This window comes from Drosophila montana, unplaced genomic scaffold, assembly GCF_035044405.1.
Source record: "Drosophila montana isolate Dmon_TW-CO22-7 unplaced genomic scaffold, ASM3504440v1 contig_2178_1, whole genome shotgun sequence".
NCBI classification, from domain to species: Eukaryota; Metazoa; Arthropoda; class Insecta; order Diptera; family Drosophilidae; genus Drosophila; species Drosophila montana.
In genome coordinates this window covers 1,209,227-1,226,560 of record NW_026997075.1, presented here as the reverse complement: position 1 = coordinate 1,226,560, position 17,334 = coordinate 1,209,227, and the positions used below count along the sequence as shown (strand labels likewise).

The window sequence follows — 17,334 nt, the reverse complement described above, 5'->3', positions numbered from 1 at the left end:
GACCTCAAATTTTGGCGAATTAACTTTTTTATTCTGATTAATTTTAATACAGCTCGCCGTTCAATACATATATGTATAATAAATTCTTATGCACAAAATTGCTTTCGTAATTTTTTTTTAGTTTTCAAGGCTAGCAGACGCTGTATTTATATGGTAAAATAAAATTTTATTGTGTCCGTAAAAACAATTACTGCCTGGTAATTTATAAGGCCAGCTATCTAGCATCTGACCCTGATGTTCATACTGATGCTTTGCCATCACATTTGTCCAACAAATTGAGTTTCCGGTATATATGTGTATAGGTACATTACATGTTTAATACGAGCATAAAATGCGGCACTTCTGATATCTTAAATGCAGTTGCTTTCGACCACAAACACTCGCACACACACACACACCAAACCATTCGGCTTGGCTGTAGAAAGTAATTGCCAACAGTTTTCTTAACGTCTTAATGTCTCGATTTTGCTGAGGACACTTTTCGAGCATTGCAATTTTATTTCACAGCTGCCTTTTCTGTGTTGGTTTTCAATTGTTTTGTTAGCTTTATTGTTGTCGATCCGGTTATTTGCAGTTGTGCCTTTGACATGAACATCCGTTGGCCCCCCTACAAAAAAAAAGGTCAATTAAAACCATTAGAGACAGACAATTATTTAAGTCATTTGCGGAATGATTTGCGGGTACAACGATTGCTCGAAAAATGCAGCTTAAGTGAGATGCGTATTATATTATATTAATTTAATGGAACGGAGATGCATATGTCAAGAAATCTGTCTTGTCTAAGACACTGAAAATTTATTTACCTAAGAAAACTGTATATATACTGATGGAAACTATTCTTGTCTTTTTTTGGTAGTTTAAAAGTTAAATTTTGAGTTCACTTCAATATTGCTATAATTCGAATACTCTGCATTCGCTGCCATTGAGTCAGTCTGTCAGGATATACATAAATCTAATTTATATTGGATTTATTATTTAATATTTGAAATTCCCAACTTGTTTTAAATCTTAACTGTCTTTAGCTGTTTTTAAGAGTAGTCGACTTAGATCCCAATACAAAATGTAGGAATATATCACCAATCAATCAGTCATCATTTTTGTGTTATAATTCCCAATTAGTTAACTATCAATAGCTGCTTTTAATTGTTGGACATCGCAAATATGTCGAAGATCCTTGTATATCATATGGGAGTATATGACCAGACAGTCTGCTCTCTATATATTGCCATTTTAAGCATTAGTGTAATTCGTGGTCAAATTATTTATTTTCACACGCTTGTATCGAAGTCTCACCCCTCTTTTTTTTAATCTTATCTGGCTCAAGTTTGTTGTGTATTGATACGCGCAGAAAAACATGTATGCTTCGAGCCATATCGTGTAGACTGGAGCTTTATTGTTTGTCTCCATCTACCTATCTATTAATGTTTGTATATGTTTATGTATCTTGATTATCTGTCGGTCTGTTGTTTGTTTGTTTGTTTGCTTATTTTTGTTCCTCCGCAGCTGTGTTCTGTGTGCCGTTAAAGTTGTTTTGACGGCTCAGCTTTTGCCCAAGGCCAACTTTTCTTACATTCGGCTCTCATTCTCAATCACCCTTGATATTATTCTCGGCTGTCGTAAACATCAATTAAGCTGTCATTATATCTAGAAATTCTCTTTAATGCAAAACTTGATGTTCCATTTAGAGAATACTTTTTTTCAATAATTGCAATTTAATAACATAATAATTATCTAAAGCTAGCACATAACATGCCCCATTATTAGGCTAGTCAAGTACAGGATATTATTCTGTCGAGACTGGCATTGAAGTACATTTCTCACAAGCAAGGCAAATATGAAATATGAAAGAATTTCATTGATGAACCGCGAATTCCATTAACTGATATCCAAGAGGCGGAGCTTACTCGTCGCTCTCATAAGGATATAAAGACCCTGTTGAAGACTGAATGGCAATCAGTGCACCAAAAATGCTAAAGAACATCACATCTATATTGATACTTTCTGGGTCGTTGGTAGTATGGTCCTTGGCATATACTATAACCCCTTTCGACAAGGATGGTAAGTGGCAAAAAAAATAATAAATTGGTGTACACTTATGAACAATGGGTGTGTGCATTAGGTATACCGACTAACACGGATGTTACAACTGCTCCATTCCTAAAGATCGGCAATGGTTATTACTTTTTTGAGAATGCCACGAAAAGGAATTGGTACGATGCCTACGAACAATGTCGTCAAATGAATGCAGGACTGATTAGCTTTGAGACAGTGGAAGAATGGAGTTTTATAGATCGCTAACGAAAGAGCTTGGGAGATGAGGACAGATACTGGACATCAGGCACAGATTTGGCTAAACAAGGATCACATGTTTGGTTTGCAACTGGAAAGCCAATAAACATTAATGTTTGGGCTGCAGACAATCCCGATAATTATAAAAATAATGAACACTGCGACGAACTTGGTTGGAAGTCACAAGTATTAGAAGGGATTGAGGGATTGAATGATGCACCATGCTCAACGGAACTTTATTATATTTGCGAGGCACCTCAGCCCCAAACTGCTTCATTCTTTGTATGGTAGAAAAAGAGATCAACGATCCAAGATCAACGTTATGACAGGCATGACCAGAGCGCCTCAGTTTTTCTTTCTGATCGAGTATATATATGCATAACGGGCATCTTTCCGCCTGTTACTTACATGTTCACAAAACTAGTATACCCTTTTTCTGCACATTTTCAATGGGTATACTTATAATAATACAAAGTTGTTGCTATATAAACATATACCTATTAACCAGTTGATTGATGTGCATCAAATTATACTTTATTTTGTCGATTGAAAAAAAATCAAAGAATTGTTTACATAAATATAATGTATAAACAAAAAAAAAACACAAACAATTTACAACTGCTCGCCGACTGGCTTGATAATCATCTCGTGCACCTGCATATGTGGAGGCGTGGCAATGGTAAACAAAACCGCCTGCGAAATATCCTTGGCGTTGAGCATTGTATTGCTAGCCATATCACGGATATTTTCTGGCACGATTTCCGTATCGACGACACCAGGACTGATGCTCTGCAATTGTGTGAGGAATTAGGAATTAGTATCGAAAACAGTTTTTCGCAAATGATATAAATTTGGAAAAATTTGTCAAAATGAAAGAACTTATTGGATTAAGGGTAGTCTTAAATGGATTCCTTCATTACCATATGAAGATGGCTGACAATGCTTTGGATATTGATTTTGTTTGCAGTGCCTGCACTTACCGTTATCTTGACGCGCGTACCCAGACCCATGAACTCCTGGCGATACATTTCAGCCAGAGCGGTCACCGCATGCTTGGTGGGCGCATAGACATTCATATCCGGCGCCTTATCCGGCAGAGGAGCGAACAGCTTGTGGCCAAGTATGCTATTGATCAAAATAACGTGGCCATCGAAATTGCGCTGCTTCATCGAGCGAAAGGCGCGCTGTGTACAATTTATGATGCCCATTATGTTGGTCTGGACCGTTTGCTGTGCCAGCGCGATGGGCATGTCCACCAGCCGGCCATGTTGCAGTGTGCCAGCATTGTTCACAAGTATATCGATGGCGCCCAGCTGCTTTTCGATCGTATCGAATGCCTCCTTCACCGAGCTCTCATTGCCCACATCGCATTTGAGCGCTATTAGCTTGTCTCTGCGTGCAGCAGGCAATGATTTCTGCAGCTCCTTGACCCGTTCCACGCGACGTGCCAGACCAACAACAACGAGTCCAGCATTAACCAGATCCACGGCTATCGCCGATCCAATGCCCGAACTAGCCCCGGTGACAACAGCAACTCGATTTTGCCAACGTTCCATTTTCTCAAATATCTACTTAGACGGAATGCTTAAGTTGATCTGCGCTTTTCTAACGCTCTATCAACGCTTTATATACCGGCCGATCGAATTCGCAGTCGCTGTGGTATTTTTTGTAACCCTTGCGTGTAGCTGAACGGGCGGGCATCTCTAATATACAGCTCGCGTCTACTTATCAAACCAATCGAAAAATTTAATTGAGCTTATTGATAAACAGTAAGCGTTGACTAACGAGTAGTCTACTTGTTTGTTCGCTTGCTGACGGGCACATTTCTCTCTGCTTGTCATGCACAGAGAAGTGCTGACTCACATCGTTGGCTGCACCCGCAGTGGCAAAAACCAACCTCCTCCCCTCACACACATCCAGCAGTTGGCAGTGGGTACATATCACTTGACATTCACCTGATGACCTGATGTGGTGGGGTAGGGGCTTCGATACTATGCGTATACTTAAAAACCAAAGGCATTGTAGGGGTTACAAGTATCATGATTGTCTAACTTGTTACATAATGAAATTTAGCTATTAATGGGCATATAAAGATTCTTTATACATAGATAGTGCCCGAGTTTTGAACGCTTGCTATGGGTATTTAATACTTATAACAGCGGTTTATGTAATTATATCAGCTTAAGGTTCGCTTCGTGAATCTGGTTTTTCGATCCAATGAACCCCTAGATATTGCATATTCATATTCTAAAATATGTACCTCGCAGACAATATAATATATTGGTTTTTGGCACCTCGCTTTAAATTCTTCCAGGTGCTTTTAGATGCATTTAACCAACTTATGAAATGTAAATATATAGTTTTTGGGTTATGCTTAAATAATAATGTCTCAAAATCTATTTTTATCGATATATTGTTAATGGGGCAATCTCTCGATAAAAACTGAAACATTTGTGGCATGGGAAAAAATATTTTGAAAATATATAAATATATACATATAATATATATATATACAAATCGACGCGTTCCTAAATATATATATATGGTAAGAATATATATACATATATATAGCCAGACCATTTGTGAAACATATTCTTTGTATGAATGCTGTAGTTCTAAAATAAGCCCAATTCAGAACTATTTTTTTAAATTTGTTATCTACAATCAATCTACAATTTTTAAAAGTTAAATTCCAGTTCGATTCAGATCTACTTTTTCATACGGAACAGAATTAAATTGAACACAATTTATAATTGACTTTGAGTACTATCATATATGCACTCATGCATACATATTTAATCAGATGTTTGCAGTCTGAAGAGTTGCAATAACCGATTGCTATTATCTATACGGTAGATGATAGTGAACCTCAAGTACACATATAAATTTATGGCAGCCGTAAAACGGTTATTTCAAAGTGACAAACGAATTGAATAATACTAGGAATTGACCAAGTCACGTATTTGTAAGTATCATTCAGATGTTTGCTTGCAAGTACTTAAGTGCACGTAATACTCATCGTAGCCATTAACAGACATGCATATTTGATAGCTAAACACATATATTTTGGAAAACGAAATAACTTGACTATATACTTCTACATGCACATCTTAATTTCTATTCAGCAACTCATTCCGCTAGAACTTGTACCTTCTTTTTTAATTTACTATGTGAACTTAACTCGTATGTTTTTTAAGCTATGACGCAGGGTATAATAAAGCTGTGTTCAAATTTAGAATAATCAGCTTGTCACGCACACCTCTAATGACGATAAAGTATATCATACGAAAAATAGGTTTGTTCTAATTAGTTCTTTACCCGTATATTCAATTCTCATAGAGTCAAGTAATATCAATATTTTCTTTGTTTGTCCGTGTCTTTGATCCGTTATTTAGTATTATTTTTAGGAAATAATCATAGTACAATATTGGAGATAGGCTATGATTGTTTGGTATATTATCTCTTCGCTGTTTATATCATGCTTAAGAGAAATGCAGCTGGGCACTTTATATGTACATGTGTGTTTTAAAAGCAAGCATATATATTAAAGCACTTTTGCGGCTCATCATTTAAACAATACCATATGCACTAGTTGGCCAGGCAATATTTGCAATCGTCATTGCCAAGTGGCTGCTCGGCTGAACTGCTGCTCCTACTGCCGACCCAGCAGCCAAAGGACTCCTCCTTGACACTGGTATTGGTAAATGCTGCACAAGAAGGGCGCCTCTTGCCTTTTGCTGTTTGTGGGCACGTCGAGTGTATCGACGGGGGCATAAGATTAAATATTTGTCAAGCAAAGAGCAGCTGCCTTACCAAGTTGTATTGACTGAGGCTACAGACTCTTGTGGAATGCATTGGTTGCTAAGCCAGAGCCAGTTTCAGCTGTAGATATTAGTCTTTGGATTTGCTTTTAAATTACCGATCAGAGTAAGGGATAACATATGAGGAATGCATATTTTGCTGCTGTGTGTGCGGTTTCCGTATACCCTGTACATCTAAGCGTGCTGTAATGAGGGTTCTCTTTTATAAGCATACATAAATATTATATTGTTAGTTTTGAGATTGGGATTGCACTAAAATCTCCGTAATAGAGTTTATTACAGCTGCTAGTAAACGAGTGACAAATAAGGGCTATGGAAACAAGATGAGTCTTAAGTTCTCTGCGCTGCTCTACAAGGGTTTTATTCTCTCTTAATTTAGGTCATTGCGTGTTAAGTATTTAGCACACAATTTTTATATCGCTATAAAGGACAGTTTTTTGTTTGCATTTCTACGGGTTTGAATACCCTACACCTATAAGAATGGCTGATCGGGTATTACGAGCGAATGATAATCTATGTAAAAGACTGAGGGGATTTCTGAGTATTATTATTATAATTTCTGAGTAAATTAAAAATATATATAATTAATAATATTAATTTAAAAACGTGAAGAGCGCCAAAGCTAGCAATTTATATTTAATGAATAGTATATCCTCGATAATCGGTGCAACCAAATTTATATAAATGTGTATATATATACTTTATTTTTGTCGCCTAAAAAGGCATATGATTTAAGTTTAAACTATATTTTGGCATGTCATTTTCGGGAATTTTGACTAGACTTGGGCGTACACCTCGAAATTAAATTTTCCTAAAGTTTGGGCTTAATCTCACAAGTAAAACTAAATGCATATTTGGCAATAGATGTAGTATATCGCAGCTAATCTCATCCGCATCTTAAGCTATCGTTATATATTTATTAAAGGAACGTCTTATTTGTACACAAGTACAGGGAAAACTCTCTTTTGTCCGCTCAAGAGGGGTGTTCGTTAACAAAGCTTTCACTGTATCTGTTAACCAAAACCTATAAAGTTTTAATACAAATGTGTCGGCAGAAAATACAAAAAGATGTTCACTGCATATGTACATTCACAAAAAATAAAAGTATAGACAAATTTATAATAATAATTTGTATTGGCCCGGAATTTTTTTAAGTGCATGCATCGTGCTCGTGGGGCGCACGACTATCTCTAGTTTCGACTGCAACGTACTTATTTATAGAAAATTTAATGTTATGGTACATTAAAATAGTGAAAACTCTTTTGGGCGTACAGCGACCGTCGGCTCAAGAGGAGAGTTCCGCCTTATAGTTTAAGGGATATCTAATAGTCGAGCGATTGTGACTTGTGTAGTTCCAGTTTAATTTTTTGCTACTTAATGTTGGCTTGTCCCCTTGCCGTTTGGATTGTTGGCTGGCTACTGTGTTGATTTTTTAAAAGGACGCCAACTGTCATGATGCAGCGCAGATGATAATGATGAAGACGTGGCAGCAACAGCAACAACAACAACAACAACAACAACAACAACAATGCATGAGAAAAGTTGTCTTTTATCTTGTGAAAAGCATGAAATGCAAAACACTTGAACTGAGTGGAAACGAAGGCGAAAGTAAAATAAGTAACAAAACAAAACAAGTCACACACACACACACCCACATATACACACACACACAAACACAAGCACACACATACACACAACAAAATGAATACGCAAAAGCGGCGGTGTTGATAATGACAGCAAAGACAAAAGCTATGCACACGCCTAATGGGGCGCCGGGTCTAAGTCTGAGAGACGGATGACTGTCAGACTGTGTCCCTGTGTCCATATCCATCTCCATGTCCTTGGAGCGCGCTACAGCAGCAACAGCAACAGCAACAGCAGCAGCGGCAACGGCAACGGCAGCGGCTGTACTACTAGTTAAATTGCCTGTCCTCGACGATGTCGCTCCTAGTAAATCAGACCCCAACAAACCATAAAAAATTATCATGAAAGCAAAACAAAAAACACGCAAAAAATAATCAGAAAAAGTGGGGCGACAATTCGCTGAATTGCAAAGATTAAATGATTTCGCTTTAACTAGCGATGCTCGTAGATAAACAGCATGAGTTTAATATAAATGCTACGCGTTGAGTTAACCTCTTAATACCCTGTAAATCTGCTAATCAGCGACATAGCGAGTACTAATCAGTTAATCAGTTATTGTCTAAGCAAAAAAGATATTAGATATCTCTGGAATATACATAGTTAAATTAAAAATTGGTTCGGTTCCAATTTGAGTTTGTTATGGCAAACCCCGCCCAAAGCCAAAGCTGAGCTCATAGAGATGGAAAACCAGGTGCACGAACCGAACATTTAGGCGATTCAACTCTAAACGGAACCATCGTTAACTTTTGCTGGTTTTTCCAATCATGATATTTAAGCGGGAAGGGCAGCAGGCTTGCCTGCCACAAAATGCTGATTAGATTAATGTGTTTTTCTTTTCTCTCTATTTTTTTTTTTTTGTTTTTTGTCTTTAATTCAAATCTTTAAGTTCTCGCTGCTTGTGCTAAGAATATTTTTACTCAAAATGCTTATCAGTTCATTTTTATTGTGTTCATAAACTATGCGTAAGCATTTTGTATTTTTTTTTTTTAATATTCTTTATACGTTATTTTCTCACACTGTATGTAAACATTTGATTAAGATAGTGGGTTAACCAATTTGACTGGGCAGTCGGTTCGATTTATGAATCATGGCTCGCAGCCAGCAATCAGAACAGAAGGGTTATGCATGTTTTACGACAAGAGTAACATTATTTTGTTATGAGTAGCTCAAGAGTGTGTCGGCCAAGGGCTGTGTGGCATCAAGTTTTAGAGCTGTGTGATCAAATGTGTTAATTTTTTATGATCTGACCCAGGGCCAGGGCCAGGACCAGGACCAGAGTGCAGCACGCAGATATATATATATATATATATATATATATATATGAAATGTTTGTGCTCATTGCTGAGTGCTTGGCAGTTGAACTATGCCGAAGCCAGCTAGCCAGCAGCAAAGAGAAAATCAGCAGGAGCATCCTGCACATAGTTCATCAAGTTGGCAAACAAACGCATGCCACAGCCAAAAGAAGTGGATTGTGCTGCCAGCTGGCTGGTATGGGTGCGAGATTGGATTGGGGCTGGGTCTGGGGCTTTGAAATATGTTAGCAGTTGCATTTGTTGATGAGAGGACGGGGCGATGGGGCAATCGCATTATGTTGCCCCTGGGTGTTGCAGCTGTCTTTGTTTAGCTTCTGACCATCCGCCCTCCCGCCATTAGTGGCAATGGCCAAATAAATTTTGCCCAGCTGCATTGGCCAGAACCCGTGGAGAGTCGGCATTGACGATACTTGGCTGAAAGTGGCGAGAGCTTTTGAACAAGTGGCAAAATAATTACCGAAAATACCAGCTACGTATTTCAGTGCCCAGCGTCGGCAAACTTACTTATTCCATAGTTAGCATTTACGATTTTTCATACCCTAGACGACAAGTTGGTTAAAGACTAGCTTAGACTAGAGTATTAATGCATTCATTTTAACTTACTCAACTTACATAAATTCAATTGTGTCGGTGAGGGATTGGATTGACAAAAGCTTGGAGTCATTTTAGCTGCTATCTTCTGAATATCCTGAACCCTTTTAAAATGGGTAGAAAGGGGTATGATGGTTTTATGTACATAAATGTATGTAACAGGCAGAATATGGCTTCTACGACCCTGTTGAGTATAAATATCCTTGATCAGCATCGACTGCCAAGTCGATCTTGTCATGATTCCAATTATAGATATCACACCTCGTTTCCAAGAAAAAAACATTATTATTACCATCTAGTTTTTTGTTCATATCTCGAAACTAATAAGAGCTAGGGACACCAAATAAGGGATGCAGCATATCTTAGAGTATGCAGAGTTCCAGAATGATATACCTTCGCCGCAAAATTGAAAAAAATAAAATAAAATGAAAACCAAATATTAGACTATTTGCTTGGGCATTGGTGTTTGCGCACATTTGGATGCCTGAATTATTTCTTGAAAGTTTTATAAATATAGGACAATAAACACCGAAGTTAATCGAGAATGCGGCTGAGGTGCGTGTGTATGTTTGTATGTGTAAAAGGATACTAGAATGTTTAAAGCGGCAGCTCAGCTCCGGGTCCAGGGTATCTGCTAGTTAGGCCTACCCAATGGAGAACTCTTGGTTTTTTTTTAGTGACTTGCTATATTGGCCTGTTATTGCAGTTGGCCTAAACCGATTTGGCCGCACTGTTCATTTTGCATGTGTGGGTGCTTGTGTGTGTGTGTGTGTGTGTGTGTGTGTATGTGTGTAAGTGTGAGCCTGTGCATGTGCTGGAATTGTCGTTTGGGCTGACAGTTGACTTTGGACGCTTTGTGTCAATTGGTATCACTTAGGCCAAAGCGTCGTGCGGCTAAAAGCTATGCCAAGCACAAGTTGACAGGGTCAATATACATAGGTACATATATCTATCACAAGTAGGTATTTAGATATCTATCATATATAGTCTTAGCCAATACATAGCTTTAGATCAGGCACATCAATTGCTATGTCGTCATGGCTAGTTCTTTTTTAACGGATGCTTAATAATTTAAAAGAGCTCGTTCAACATAAAACTGTAAATAGGCTGTATTTAAATCTTATTTTATTATTATCTTAGTTAATATAATGATTTTGCTTTTAGGCAATGGCCTTTTCCTATTAGCTTGTTTTTTAACTGATGCTCCATGAACTAGTTCCCTTATTGAACTATAAATAAACTATATTTAAATTGAATATTATAATCAATTATTTTAACTAATATCTTGCTTTTGATAAGCTTACCAACTGCTTTTCTTTAAAACTTATCGAAATATCTGATGCTCAACTGTTAAATTGAACTAGTCTACTATTAAATTGAATTTGTTCACTGTTAAATTGAACTAGTTCACTTTTAAATTGAACCATTACAGGTGCCAACTTATAATAGTTGAACAGTTGACCTTGTCGACCGCATAATCACTCGCTTCTAACCAAGTTCAACGCAGCCGTTAAGGAGTTGCGTTCGTTCGTCCCGATTTGTCGCTTTCTTACCGCATCACATGGCAATGCCAATTTATTTTATATGCCCTACGTGAGTTTCCGTCTATGGTTGTGTTTCTGGTCCAGCTGCCACGAGGACGAGGCATTACCCTCATTGCGGGCATAATATATTTCTTAACGGCGTTTATTTCGCATCATAGTTGAAAGATGGCTGTGTAATATATATATATATATATATATATATTTTACATTTTTCTATGTTTGATTTTGGAATTAGAATTCAAGAGCATTTGTATGACTGTTTTAAATTTATTCTGTATGTAATCCTTTGTTTTATGTCTATCATTAATATTAAAGGGTATTTCATTTTCAATGAAATTCAACTTGAAGGATATTCTTTTTTATGGATTTCTTTTCAATTTTTTTTTTTTTTTGTTTTTTCTGTACTCCGCATTTTGTTTCATTTCACTGAACGTTTTCAAATTTTTCACTTGAGCGCGTTTTAGCAGCAGGTTTTTACTTCTTTAACGAGGGTTTGTTCCTTAAGTTTTCCGCCCAACCATTTGAAATAAGCAAAGCCAAGCGGGTAACATGTGAGGCTGACCCAAGTTCCAGTTCAGACTCAAACTCCAGATTGGGTTGGTTGGATGGTGGCGTGGATGTTGGTGGGAAGGGTTGTAACAACAAGTAGAAAAAAAAACTAACCCACTAAAGCATTGTCCTTTTTAAATATTCGCTTTTGACGGCAGGCTTCGCCTGTGAGGTGCGAGTTATGAGTGGATGAACATATGGGCATATGTTCATGTGTGTGCCACTGTGTGTGCCAGTGCAAAGCGTTACTTGTATAAACAGCTGGCCGCCTAGCTGGCCCACTAGTGGGTCGACTAGCCGTCCAGCTGGCTGCTCTATCTGCTTAGAGTTAAAGAGGATTCCGTCAAGGACGGCGCAGGCGAATTATGTTCAAGTTTACGAGCATATGCATGTCCTATCTGGGTCTGGGTGTGCGTATCCGTGTGTGCTGTGCGTGCGTGTGTGTGTGGCCCACACTTTAGGCCCACAACGGCGCCTCATATGCGAGTCTTTGTGTTTGCGCATTCAAGTGGCGTCTCTGCAACAGCAGCTGGCGCTGCAGCTTTTGGAGCTGTTGCGACGCGACACATGCCGCAACGCAATGTGCAACATATTCTCTGGCCCCTCCTCTGACGTCCGTTTCTCCTAACTGGGCTTAGATGGTGCCATACTCGTGATTTTCTTCATTTTTTTTTTCTTCGCAACAAAGTAAGTTTTTCATATTTATTATGGCTTTGGCAGACAAAAGCTTATAACTGGTTCACTTGGCCCCCAAATTCGTCGTGGGCAAAACTAATTTTGGGAAAAAATGAATCGAAGAAGTTTGAGCTGTAAAAATCGCGGGTGATTGCGACAATCCTCACTTTAATCCGATTTATTTTTCAAGCGCTCTCACGTGGATCTGTTTGTTTGGGCTTATTAATTTGTAGATTAATATAATACAAAATGAATTTTATAAGCCATAATGCTTCCGATATTCTTCCACCCCAGGAAAAAGAGAGGCTTACCAAAGGTGAAAATTTGTTGTTTATGGCAGTTTGCTCTCTTGGGTATCGCAGCTAAATATATGTGTTGCAATGGAGTTTAACCGACTGCGCAATACTCTATTCACTTTGTAGAAACAGCCTTTATCAGACAGAAAGTGTCTTTCTGCTTATAGGGCTCGTCAACCTAAGCCTGTACCTAAGATTTTACCTAAGACTGTACCTCAGACAGCACCCAAGACTGTACCTCAGACTGTACCTAAGATTGCACCTGACTGTACCTCAGACTATACCATAGACTGTATCTAAGACTGTGTGTTAGCAATATATGTTTTTGTGCGTTATGTGATTAGTTTTGGCTCAATATTTAGAGAAGGAATAGTGTAGTCCAAATGCCAACTTTTGAAACTCTATCGCTAGAACTGTGTGAGATATAGACTCACGTTTTGACCGGCCCTTAGTGGGCGTGATCAAAAATTTGTTAACACCTTGTCGGTATGTGCATAAAAAATAAGATAAAATAATACAATATATAAGATAAGATGAGTGTTCTTAAAATCTAAACTTTATGTAAAAGTCAAGCTTTTAGTTTCGAAACCCAAACCGATATACCCTTGTTAACATTGTAAAACGAGTATAAGAATGGGAATCAGAGCTTTTGCGAGCTTTGAGATTTTTCGAATTTGTGGCACACGAATTTGCCTGACAAATAAATGTTTCAAGTAAATGCACATAAACCAATATATGATGCGAATATACTAGCATTTGCCCTTTGGAAAAGGTTTATACAAATAAATTGAAACAAGCATGTGTGAGGCTCTTCAAGCCACAAATTCCTTTCGGCACTCTGTTACAAACATTTGCACAGCTTTCATAATCCCCTTCTGTGACTCGCAGTGCGTACAGGGTGGTCACAATATACTGCAGACTGGACATTGGCTTGAGGCCTACCTGCTTTGGAAGCTGTTTTCATTTGTGCACTGACCTTCACAAGTTGACTGAATTTAAAAAATTTATTTTATTTTATATTTTTATATCTATTTTTTTTTTATAAGGTTCAAACGTGCAACAAAGCAGCATGGAGCAAATTTTTTGTGACTACGCTTTCCAAATGCACATAACTGGGCATCGACCCACACACACACACATGGGCACATACGCACACATGCACATACACACACACACAGCCGAATATTGATGATAGAACTTCATGAAGCATACAAATGTTTGCAATGCGTAAATGCCCGATAAACCACACAGAGAGATACAGAAAAGTTTTGTATTGTTTATTTTTCGTATACCCTTAAAAAGTATATTACATTTTGTCAAGAAATGTGGAACGCATAGAAGGAGATAAGGGCGACGCTATAAAACATATATATTCTTGATCAATATCAACAGCCGAAACAATATAGCCATGACCGTCTGTCTAGGCTCTTAGTTTTAAAGCTATCGTCATGAAACTTAGCTTAGGGATATATTTTTGTTGGATCGGGCTACTTTATTATATAGTTGTTCACGATCCAACTCGATCACTTGAAAATTCAGTTTATATAAGTTTTCCACGATATCTTGACCAAACTTGGCATCGACTAATTTCACAGATCTTCTCAAAACTACTATATCATATAGCTGTTATGTACGATCGGTCGAAAATTAGATTCTTGTAAATGGAAAATTGATGTCTGTCTAGACATTTTGACTAAAAACTTGGCATTTACTAACTTTACTTCGCATCTTACATATAGGTCAAGTCTTATTAAAATTGGATTACTTTAAAGTATGTTCTTGACACAAGAATTTTTTTTAATTAAGATATTTTGACCAAACTTGGCAGGTATTAATTTTTTCGATACTTTTACAACGGTTTATTATATCATAAATATATCATAGGAATGATCGGTTGAAAATTCAGTTTGTGTATAAAAAACTAATTTGTTTTTTGTGATATTTTGAGCAAACTTGACTTGAGTGAAATACTTAACTCCTTAAATAAATAGTAAGAGACAAATGTTTTAGTTTTTCACGATTTGCAACAATAGGTAAGGGTATTCAAGCTTCGGTGTGCCAAAGACAGACGTTTTTCATGCATTTGGCTTTGTTTTTTTGCCTAGTTCTGGCTGATTTGGCTCCAGTTGTTATTATTGCCGCTTTTGTTGTTGAGTGCAATTTTTGGAGTTCGTAGCTAGCAGCTGACTTACGAAAGCAAACTAAACGCTGTAAACAATTTGTGGGACAAAAGTCTGAAAGCTGAAAATGTTTAGCCACCGATGGCAGAGTGAATCGCTTGACTATGCATGAGCCTGTGGTGCACGATTCACGGAACGCTTGCCATATTTTCGTGGTGGCTTTGGACCATCATTGGCATCGTCAGAGACAACGCTGTCGTTGTCGTTTTTCGATTGCCAAATGAATTTTGCCAGCCAGCGAAGGCTGAAATTGGCTTTTGCCTTTTGGCGAACGTATTTTGAATTTTAATGGGACGGCGCCAAAGACGCAAAGCAACAGTGGTAACCCTTTTATCCCTTTTTCGCTCCTGTCTCTCTTTCTATTGATGCTTTTTGTTTGTCATTTCAAAGACACACACTCACTCACACATTCACAATCAAGCACACAGAAACACACACACACACCCACGCATAATATTTTAGCCGATATTTCATTAGCAAAGCAGCCGAAAAGGCATACGAATATGGCCAAAAGAGCTTGGTGGGCGTGGCCTGGCAGCTGGCTTGGTTGGTTTCACCCCAACCCCCGTACCCATTTCCGTCCCTGAAAAACCAAAAATCAACACATGCTCTCAACTTGGCGGCATTGGAATAGACGCACTACAAAAAGACCGCAATGCGATTGGATTAACATTTTCTGAATATCTTCCATCTCAGATGATGTATGTGTATGTGGGCCTGCTGTCGCTAGGCTGTCATGCCCTCAGTCTGTCAGTCAGTCAGTCAGTCAGTCAGTCAGTCAGTCAGTCAGTCAGTCAATCAGGACTTGAGCGTGAGTGCGTCTTAGTTTGTGGTTGAAGACTTGGGCGAATGATTGGCAAGCAGCATATTTGAATATTTGATTGTTCTTGTCACTCTCACACTCGTACAATGTGTGCGTGTGTGTGTATGTAGATGTTCCTTTATTTTTATTCCACTTTATAGGCAGAGTACATAGATAAGTGATTTGAATTGAGCTATACGAAATAAAACGTGAATATAGTCTTATAAATCTCATCGAAAACAAAAATGTAGGGTAAACTTCGGCACACCGAGCATAGGGCTTTGCAACTATGTGAACAGACTTGAGAAGCTCGCTGTTGCTGGGGATATCTTGAAAAATAGAACATTTATTCATACTTAAACGAAGTTCTCGACTAATTTCTTTCTATATATGTATATAGATATATCATAAAGTGAAAGGATCATAGATAAATTTATAATAAATTTGTTCAAGATATCCTGCAAAACCAAAAAATTTTTATTGAAAAGAACCGTGACAGCTATATGATGTAGTGGGTCGATCCGGTCGGATTCGACATATGTATTAACTGCAGCCGAAAGATCTATGCTAGTTTAAATAGAAAGAGATAGACGGGTAGACGGACATGGCTATATCGACTCGGCTGTTGATACTTATTACAAGAAATATATATAATACCCCAAAGGCATGACATTAATATACAATGGTATACTTACTTATATATTCAAATATCGAGTTGCAGAACTTATGTATAAATTCAAAGGTTACGATAGGTCAAAATTTAAGATTCAGTTCGACATGAATATGATATATGAATTTGTTTGCATTTAACTCTTGTGCGTCATTTAAAGAACCTGCCTGTGGATAGCCTCCATCTGCTTGTTTTTACTACTGGTCGTGTGTGTGTGTGGGTGCGTGTGTGTGTGTGTCTGTGCGTAAGGTCATGACACACATTTGACAAAAAAAATAAATAAAAAAAAAAAAGAGAAAAGAGCTGTCGCAGGGATGGCTGTGTGTTCTTTGAGGTCCTTGTCGTGGCCGTCCATGCCCTTTGTGGCTTTGCCTGTTGCCCCTTGTTACATTAGCGGACTTTCGGCCTGATTAGGCAACCGCTAGAGCGACTGTAGCTGTAGCTCTTTAGGCGTGCCCAGTTCTGGCATTTTGACCTTGGCCGCCACGTTGCGCCTTTGCCAGATGACCCGGCAAAACAAGCAAGTGCTCGCCAACAAATGTGATTCCCAAATGTAGCAATTAATACTTAAATATAAATAGAAATTGTGATTTATAATCAAGCTAATGGATATTTCAAATGATAATTGAATATACGTTTATTATATAAATGTGTTTGATAAATGTGATGGTTCAACCTTAAGAGCTTTTGGATTGAACGTGACAGAGGTTTTTTGAGAAGTCAGGTCAAAGTTTGTATAAAAATCGTCAAGTACACTGCGGTGTGCTTTGCAAACGTCGCACTAACAAGCAGGTGGTCGCCGGTTCAAACCCAGCAATAAATTTTACTTTCCTTTTCAATATTATCCATCAGAGTTGGGCGACGCCTGGTCATTTTTTTACAATAAAATATTGTTTAACTTTTTTTTTTTTTAATTATTTTAATTAAGACAATTGAGAGGCTTCATTCCTTTGACGCTTG

The 17,334-nt window shown here is 37.9% G+C and overlaps 1 protein-coding gene and 2 long non-coding RNA genes across 14 annotated transcripts in view; 1 reads left to right on the top strand and 2 right to left on the bottom strand.

The window, feature by feature from the left end:
* Nucleotides 1–17,334, top strand: part of LOC135427510 (uncharacterized) — a 61,713-nt gene that overhangs the window by 7,266 nt on the left and 37,113 nt on the right. The window lies entirely within an intron of this gene.
* On the bottom strand, nucleotides 2,887–3,908 carry Antdh (Antennal dehydrogenase). The gene is made up of 2 exons (XM_064680994.1): nucleotides 3,270–3,908; nucleotides 2,887–3,078 (listed from the first exon to the last, which is right to left on the bottom strand). Exons 1-2 carry the CDS (start codon nucleotides 3,843–3,845, stop codon nucleotides 2,902–2,904), a joined length of 753 nt encoding a protein of 250 aa, XP_064537064.1. The 5' UTR covers nucleotides 3,846–3,908; the 3' UTR covers nucleotides 2,887–2,901.
* LOC135427435 (uncharacterized) lies at nucleotides 5,357–8,028 on the bottom strand. Of its 4 annotated transcripts, none has more exons than XR_010436044.1 (4): nucleotides 7,802–8,027; nucleotides 6,103–6,293; nucleotides 5,608–6,026; nucleotides 5,357–5,548 (listed from the first exon to the last, which is right to left on the bottom strand). It is a non-coding gene; the product is annotated as an uncharacterized LOC135427435 (long non-coding RNA). The 4 variants fall into 4 exon arrangements; XR_010436045.1 differs by having other exon boundaries at nucleotides 7,806–8,027; XR_010436047.1 differs by having other exon boundaries at nucleotides 7,846–8,027.

Bases quoted from the DNA above. Each gene is read 5' to 3' on its own strand.
- Antdh (XM_064680994.1), bottom strand. From the start codon at position 3,845: ATGGAACGTTGGCAAAATCGAGTTGCTGTTGTCACCGGGGCTAGTTCG. The intron at 3,079-3,269 runs GTAAGTGCAGGC...ACACAATTGCAG, and splicing joins GTACGCGCGTCAAGATAACG to AGCATCAGTCCTGGTGTCGT.